Genomic DNA, 8,151 nt, shown 5'->3' on the forward strand with positions numbered 1-8,151 from the left:
ATACCCGCAAGTACCCGTAGGCGCAAAGAAGCCGTCAGCTTTTGGTGCACGATCAGATTCATTGCGAACATTTGGCCAAAATATTTCCAAGACGTTCTTCGCTCCCCCAATATGCACACCTTCCGTGTGTGTGAGATGACAGCTTTCTCATTTGCTAGCACAGTATTCTATGCTTACTCATTACTATGTTTGCCGCATGGGGCTATCTCGGCACCACGACTGGTACGGTTCGCGTCAGTAAGCTGGCAACCATGGAGCAGTCACCACAGCGACAGCGCATTGGAAAAGTGGCTCGCTAACGGGCAGTGTCCCCAGCACCAATAAATCATTTCGTGCTCTGACGATCTGGCATAATTGAAACCTGCGTACGCATTGGGCTGCGGGTATGTCTGCGGGTATGCGAGTACGCGTCCGGATGTGCAGATGCGGTTGCACCAATGACATTGCTGCAGGTGCTCGTGCGGCGCGGGTGCAAATTTTCATGCCTCACTAGTCTCTAAGGATTGTTAAACCTGCCTGTAATTTGTATTGTACTGTATTGTTTGTACCGTTCCTTAGCTACACACGATGTCAGTCCGTATGACTGAGGCTTTGGTGTCACGGTGTTCGGGGAAATACATATTGTTCTATATATACTTCGCGAGATACTAACTCTTGAACATCGGCGTCAAGGGTCTGTTTCCTATATTGACAACAGTTTCAAACCACTATCCATAGGTTTATTATAATGATGAACACTTCAAAATATTTCTTCGTCTTCCGTACCTTCTTCGTTCGTATAACTCTGCATCGTAGTAGACGCCAAGCTATGCATCTCTTCCTCCTCAGACGACTCGCTCGACGTTATCATATCTTGCGAAGACGGGCGTCCCGACTCATCCAGGACAGTCCCTCCATCGCCAGGCCTTAACGACGCCCTCCTGGCCGCGTTCAGCCACCGCTGAAAGGGCAACGAATCAGGTTTCCAAAGACGGTTTTTCTCAAGGTACGAAAGGGCGCTCACGCACTTCTTCAACGGTTTTTCCTCTTCGACGGAATGCCCATTCGGCTACGACCTTGCGTCATAGACGGCGTCATGTATTCCGTCGAGTTCGTACGTCTCAACATTCTCAGACTGATCGGAGCCACGGCGCTCGACCGCGAACTGCTGCAGAGAGGGAACGGCGTACGGTACGGCGCCGCTTTTTCGCAGCGTTTTCTTGAGCGATTTTGGAGGACCGCTGCTAGAGCTGTCTTCGAAACTGGCTTGCTCTGCGATGGTGGTTGCAGTGTTGGGTGAGAAGATTTCACTCTGACGTTCGGCATCATAAAAGCGCCTGCCCCGGTCGCACTCGAGAATGATTGTTGCCTCCGACGTACTGTCGCACTGTGGAGGAGCGGGAATAATGCGGTAGTCTGCGCTGGGCTGCAAACTGGATGATTTCTTCCTGTCGGTTTCGATATTTGGTTGCTTAATTTCTAGTGAAGTAGGGGAGTCAGTCTTCGGTATAATCTCGTTCGGTTCATATGGTTGCGGGAAATTGGAAGAAATGGGAGTACCTTGTAAGTCGTAGCTCACGTACGTGGTTGATTTCGGTGTATCCCGCGTTACAGATGTCTGGTACGCAGTTTTATGCATGTACAAGAAGGTCTTCAGAAGTGGATTCATCTGGTTTTCGCGGATGAAGTTTTCGAGTCGATCTCCTCCAACGTTGCTCCCTGTCTCGTGTCGTGCAAGCCATGCAGCACATGAGCCATGGATTCGGTTTCCATAATGTCACCCGAAGAATCCGTTGAAGGTGAGATTTGGCAGGTTGAGACTTCCTTGTAGAGAGAAACAGTCTTCAGCCAGTATTCTGTATATGACTTGGAACGAGGGACAAGAGCACGTTCACCGTCAACGCTGCCTAATCTGTCGGACGGAAGGATGCCGTGGAACGACGCAGATTTCGGCCTTGTTCGTTTTGCGTTGATGGTGCCACCTGTATGGGTTTGTCATGTTACTGAAGTACCATATCAAAATTGCACGCTATTTAAGCTAAAACAGTAATTGTAGCTAATATCTCTATTTTCTAGCATGTACCAGTTACGTACTTTTCCGGTCTCTTTGTCCACCTTCTCTCGAGTCATCAGTTTTGCTGCCAGATACGGACGAGAATCTCGCGCCTGCAACTCCCGTGCTGGTGTAGTTTGCATATGTGCTCTCGGTGTCACGATATTGTTCACGAAGTGGCTCAGTCCATCTGCGGTGTTGCCGTCGGGAGGAGAAGACGTCGTTTCCTCCACAGGTACGATATTTCCAATCGCGCCTTCGCGCGTGTGGTGTTGAGAGGGTGTCACTTCGGGTGTCATCTGTTGTACTCCTGCTGCGTTCTTGAGAACATTTTTCCTGTATTCTTTTAGGAGCAATTTGGAATCGGAGGGACCCAGCTCATCGTTTTAGTGTCTTGATCTCGATGTTCTTCAGATGGTCGTCGCTTTCTCGGGCTAAATGGAAATCGGGTATCAACAGAACGACGAGGTTTTCTGCAATCGTTAGACCCTATATTAGATTCTGATGAATTGACGACAGTAACTTGAGATAAGAACTTTGCCATTTCTTTCTCTTCTAAGTGAACATGACCGCCTTGATCCAAACTATCTTCCGTCGTCTCAGTCGTCGCCATTGCAGCCGTGGTGGTATCCTCTGACGACGAAGTCTCACTCCCGGGGCGTCACCATCAGGTCCATGAATAGGCATCGAGTCTATGCCGACCTCTGGGAAGCTTAATTCCGTGTAGAACCTTCTCGTTGATATAGACGATGTCTCTTGCGTAACCGTGTTCTCAGCTGTCGTAGCCGTGGTCGTCGTTTGTCCAGGTGAGTCTTTCGAAGATGAAGAAGTTTGCCGAGTTCCTGATGACGGCGCAGGTCGAATCCATCCGCTGTGTTAGCTTCACCGCTCGACCGCGCAGTTGTAAATTCACACTCTGGTTTAACAGAGTTCGTTGATGGTGATTCTGGAGCAATAAGTTGTTCGTGTCGAAGTACCAGAGTTTTCCTATTCTTTTCAATGGCTCATGGGTGAGCGCTGGCAAGTTTTCGTGTTCGAAAGGCACCGGAGGAGCCGTTGTGCTCTGGATCGACGGCACCCCATGTGTTGCGAGCTGAAGAACATGGGCGTACTCTTCTTCCAAAATTTCCTTTAGGATATTTTTCAAGTCGCCTCTTCGTAGGCGCGAAAGTGGCTGACTGAATGCTTCCAGATCAGCTTTAGGCGCGGTGGAATTTCCTTTGGGATGAATGTCAACTTTGGAAATGTCACTGGTACTGAGGACGTCCTCGTTCAAAAGCACGTCTTGCATCAAGTCGTATCCGCACACAGCCTCCTGCGTAGCTTTTGCTTCCGGGGAACTTCTGTTGTCTTCTACAGCTATGGCTCGGTTTGGTCCTACGGGACTCTGTTTAAGCCACTGGATGATGTCGTTCTCGGTGATTGTCAACTTGACCTCTTCGCATGCCTTTTGAGGTGGAGGTAACTTAGGTGTAGCGTCATTAGTTATCGCGGACGATGCGACTGTTTGGAGGTTCTTCTCAACGATCTCTTCAACTTTGCTGCATGCCATATCTTGTCTTGGTGCATTTAACAGAAACAGCGCAGGAGATTGAATATCTGACGGAGGGCTACTTGAGGTGGGATCTACGTATGCGGCAGCAGTGGCTGTCCTAATTTCTGTTACATGGAAGGAATGCGCATATTCTTTCACCTTCACTCGAAGGCCCCGAAGAGCACAGAATAGTGCTTTCTGTCATCGGGGGTTCTGTCACAAGCGTCACTTTCTGCAGCGCGGCTTTGCGACCCCAACCATGAATGGACGTACGGGACCTATTGAGAAGCTCGTCATCGGACGCATTAGGCATGTCTGACCCTAGTTCCAGTCGTGACAACGAAATGAACTATTTGTGTGTGATCTTGTAAATCTGCTTTCTTTCTTGAATAAGGAGGTAGAAGAATTGTCTTGTTCCTTTTCTTTTTGGTTACAGTTCTCAGGTTCAGTAGTGGAGTTTCTTCTTCGACTTCCAGACCTGCGACCTCGTCTTCTATCGGGGATAAACGATTTTAGGTGGCATCTTAAGAAGTTTCTTCGGTATAGTGCAAAGCGAGGTTTCTACCCTGACTTGCAAGGCATTGTCAGAGTCAATGTAGTGTACCCTTGGGTGTACATTTTTGTGAATCCACCAACACCTGGCTGTGTTCTATCAACTCCCCCTTGTTTTGCAAGGAATCGTTTTACCGAGGGACAATCTGCAGTAGCTACCGTCGGAGCTTGCCTGCAAGGTACGCCTTCAGACTATCCCTAGGAGGATCGTGAAGGTCCACATCACTCGAAATCGGCTCCAGAACCAGTTTTGCCGAATGCTATATCGGCAGGGTCGTCGTCGGAATGAACTTACGTTGTCTCATAAAACGATTGGGGTCCTGAACAAGAGTGATTGATTCGTTCGTCGCATTATCTTGTCGTTCGTCTCTAAGAAGGTAACATCTTTTTGGAAGACGATCGGGTGTCTGTGTAACAGGAAAAGCATCGATGGTTGCAGGGGTGCTCTGATTAGCCTTGTAAGCGAGGAACACCGTAGACAGGAGGCCTCCGGAAAATTTCTACCGACCCGATGTTCGGAGACCGTATCCGCTTATTCGAATTCGCTTACGTGGATCCTTCGAGACGAGTGTGGAGTTAGAATTCGACATAGGGTGGAACATCCACGTACGTTTTGCCTTTCGCTTCGCCGCACCCTTTATCGAGAGAAGGAAGCAGCTCCACCGGTTTTATTTCTTGGAATAGCGCTGGACGACAGAGAGGAATCTCCGAAAGACACTTGGTCAACGCTGGGGGCTTCTGCGCCGCCATAGTGTGTAGCTTCTGGCGTAGCTTGAGGAGAGTTCGAGAATACACGGCTCGGACTGTATCAGAAAACGTGCCCGCGTCAACTTCTACTCTGCATTCGTCTCCTTCGATTCTGCGGAGCCCAGCTGGGCTGCTTTGCGGGTTTGAGAGCTGGTCTATAACTATTCCTCATATGTGTTCTAGGTCCGCGTTCAAGTTGAAATCTCGCCTTTTCTCGCCGTCTCCGTGCTTTGGCGATGGTGGGTCCGCATTCACTTCGGCGTGTTCAATATGCGGCACAACAACATCGCCAGCTTGCCGTGAGAATCCATAGATGTCGCCATGTTTGGAGGTGTAACTGGGGAGGTCTGTTGCAATGGTTCGACTGATTTCTCAGAAATCTTCGCCCTGCGTGACGTTGTCGCTCTAAGTGAAGTATTTGCTGTTGTTGGAGACTCTTCTTGAGAAAGCTGTCGCGTTGCTCTGCGAAGATCAGATTCCAACGAAGCTATGTCCTCAAAGTCCAATGGTTCGTATGGCACGTGGACGTCGACCACAACCGTGCTCTCATGGGAGGTTCTGGTAGGACTGGTAGGCCGGATTTCGATTAGACTTTGCATCTGCGGAGAGAGCACGGGCTTTCGAAGTACCTATCTTGTATCTTATCTTTGCAGTCATTGAAGATGCGCTTAATTCCTTTGCTTAACAGGACAGTCGAAGGATCAACCGTGTGGCGTTGCCTCCGATAACTACCATGTGGCTCTTCGTCGCTATCCTGGTGTCGACCTTCTTTGCCAATTATGATCCTGGAACAAATTGTGAGGGTATACCGGACTTTGCTAGTCGATTACTCCTCCCTGAGACCAAATAGCTCAACACGGTCTAGTTGAATGCAATGAACAATATTCCTAGAGGCGTTATGCTTTACGCGCCGATTATGCTTTATGATCTGCCGAAACGTTACCTGGCCACAAGAGCTACAATGCCTCCGATAGCTCCGATGCTCATGAGAAGTATGGCGAACACGTTGGCCGCCGGGGAAGTAGTATTGGATGCTGAAGCTGGGCGGTAAGAAGAAAGTTAAGACGAGCACTTAACAGGATATGTGTCTACCTGGGATGCACAGGTCCTTCCTTTTCATAACGTTCGGTGGCGAGCAGGTGCAGATCTGGTTCACACATTCCACATAAGGGTTGAGGAACGCACATTCGGCGGTGTCCGCGCAGTCCTCAAAGATCAGGCGAGCTGAACAATTAGGACATTGTTTTTGCTACCCGTCTTTGTTCAACTCGCTGTTGCATAGCGACGGTAAAATCATAATCTTCGCTAAAGCAGAGACTACACTGAATATGTGTCCAACGCATCTTACCAGAGACACATCTTGGCTGGTCGTGCTCCACTACATGAACAGGTGTACTGTCGGGGCACTGACAGGTTCCCGTCGAGCCTTGCTTCTCGATGTTGCACACCTGGCCCAAGACTCGCATGCAGTCGAAGTCGTCCGAGCACCGCTTGCTTGTCTTGTGCTTCGCAGTATCTGGAATATAACGTAACAGAATAGCGTTTTTCGGGCCTTTCGCGGCTGTGTGTGTAGGTAACCAGACAATGATAGCGGTATGTCTTCTGAAACGCCGAGTGAACGAAATGTACGCTCTCTTTTTGAAAATGAAGAGAAGTGTCACATGGGGTAACTTCGCTAATAATCCTGGTGGTTACCGTGGTACAAGGCGCATCCCAATGCTTGCAAGTTTTCCGTGGTGGGCAGTTCTCTTGTACTACCCAAACCCCAGAGCAAGAGGGTTAGCACACCCTTCCCTCTCTGTACCACCAACTCTCCACCCCTCTTGTCCTTCCCTGGGTGCAACGAGCCGCCATTCCAGAGTATAGGTTGACCGCACCTTCGTCCTACATCACCTCACCACCACCCACCACCACAGAGAAGTAGCACTCTGTAGATCCGTTCGAAAAGAGCATGTTCTACACACGAGTGTGCACTTTTTAAGTGGCTAGTACGCGGTGACATGTTCTTAAGGTTCGCCGCTAAAGTGCGGTTATTTTAAGAAAACCTACAATAAGTTGGCGCAGGAGTTGGTTTATGGACGAAGAGAACTTCTTCCCTCGCCTGTCGCTTCCCCGCAGAGTTCTCCATTCGCCATTGGAGGCTCTCTTGAATATCAGTTTTAAAACTGAAAGTACAGAAAGAGAGCAGAGTTAATTCTGTTGCAATTTAGACATTTGGCCTCACTCTAAATGTAAATCAAGTAAGAGTTCGAGATGTTCGCTCAGAAATGGTCACGTGAACTGTCCTTTCACACTTGAGCTCCATGGGATGAATTTCAGATGCTTCGTTGTTTTGACAACATTAACTCGCACCCTAGCTTTAAAACCACTTAAAGCTCACATGTGAGGCGGGCGCTTCAATTGCGGGGCATCCATCTCGAGATCTGCTGCCTTCCGACGTAAGGGTTTCGAAGACACAGTCTGCTGCCTTGCCCTCCAAGCGAGAAGGACCAGAAGAACGCGCACAATATGCATTCCCGATTTCTGCGCAAGTACAACAACAGTGTACATAGCAAAACGGTCCTGGAGTGGTGAACTTGAACCTGCCTGCTTCTTCTTGAAATAGGAAGAAATATTTGGGAAAGAGGCAGAAGACACAGCCTACTCTGCTAGTGGAAGGAGTCGACTTATGAAATTGTAGGACAAAGGAGCAAATAGGTTGGAGGTCCTGGTGATGAATGTGCTGGAGGAGAATTACGAGAATTACATCTGAACAGGCGTTGGGGTTATCTAAATGGTTCGTTACGTGGAGTGAGATCACGAGGAAGTTCCTTCTTCTTCTTCTTCATGCATTCCTTTTGACAAGAAGACTATAATATACCGCTGCCGTGAAGGTCGAACCGAAATGTCTCCCAACCCGGATCACCTTCCAGTTTAATTTCACAAAAGCTTCTGGTCGACACTGCGCCGGCTTGTGAATTTACTATTTAATAGTCGCTTGACTGGCGGCCTGCTGTGTCCTCTTCCAAGTGGGAAACTGTTATGGCACTACTCTGCAAGAATCTGTCCCGCAAATGGGGCCCGAGTGCTCACAGACCTGTGACTAGTAATGGCCCTTGAAATCGGCCTCGGAGGGGTATATGAATACATGTTTGTGGGTGCGTGCATTGGTGACTGAGCTCTGTTGCACAACCTCAGAAATTCCAGGGTGGATGTTACAAAACAGCCAAGGCGGGTGTCCGAAAATTACTGCCAGTACCGCTACTGGATACACGCTATACGGTTATTTCGAACGCAATCCTGCTGA

General features: G+C 49.0%; 1 protein-coding gene across 1 annotated transcript; it reads right to left on the reverse strand.

The window, feature by feature from the left end:
* Nucleotides 1–5,116: 5,116 nt before the first annotated feature.
* On the reverse strand, nt 5,117–7,629 carry LOC135376651 (uncharacterized). Its single transcript, XM_064609159.1, has 7 exons — nt 7,246–7,629; nt 6,915–7,030; nt 6,214–6,381; nt 5,958–6,089; nt 5,809–5,905; nt 5,495–5,650; nt 5,117–5,423 (listed from the first exon to the last, which is right to left on the reverse strand). Exons 1-7 carry the CDS (start codon nt 7,413–7,415, stop codon nt 5,117–5,119), a joined length of 1,146 nt encoding a protein of 381 aa, XP_064465229.1. The 5' UTR covers nt 7,416–7,629.
* Between the last annotated feature and the right edge of the window lie 522 nt (nt 7,630–8,151).

This window comes from Ornithodoros turicata, unplaced genomic scaffold (assembly GCF_037126465.1).
Source record: "Ornithodoros turicata isolate Travis unplaced genomic scaffold, ASM3712646v1 ctg00001197.1, whole genome shotgun sequence".
Taxonomy (NCBI): Eukaryota; Metazoa; Arthropoda; class Arachnida; order Ixodida; family Argasidae; genus Ornithodoros; species Ornithodoros turicata.

What these genes read in the sequence shown, in the direction of transcription:
- LOC135376651 (XM_064609159.1), bottom strand. Translation starts at nt 7,415, where the DNA reads ATGTACACTGTTGTTGTACTTGCGCAGAAATCGGGAATGCATATTGTG. An exon ending in AACTCCTGCGCCAACTTATT is followed by an intron (nt 6,382 to 6,914) that starts GTAGGTTTTCTT and finishes GTTATATTCCAG; the next exon opens with ATACTGCGAAGCACAAGACA. An exon ending in ATTGTAGCTCTTGTGGCCAG is followed by an intron (nt 5,651 to 5,808) that starts GTAACGTTTCGG and finishes AATTTGTTCCAG; the next exon opens with GATCATAATTGGCAAAGAAG.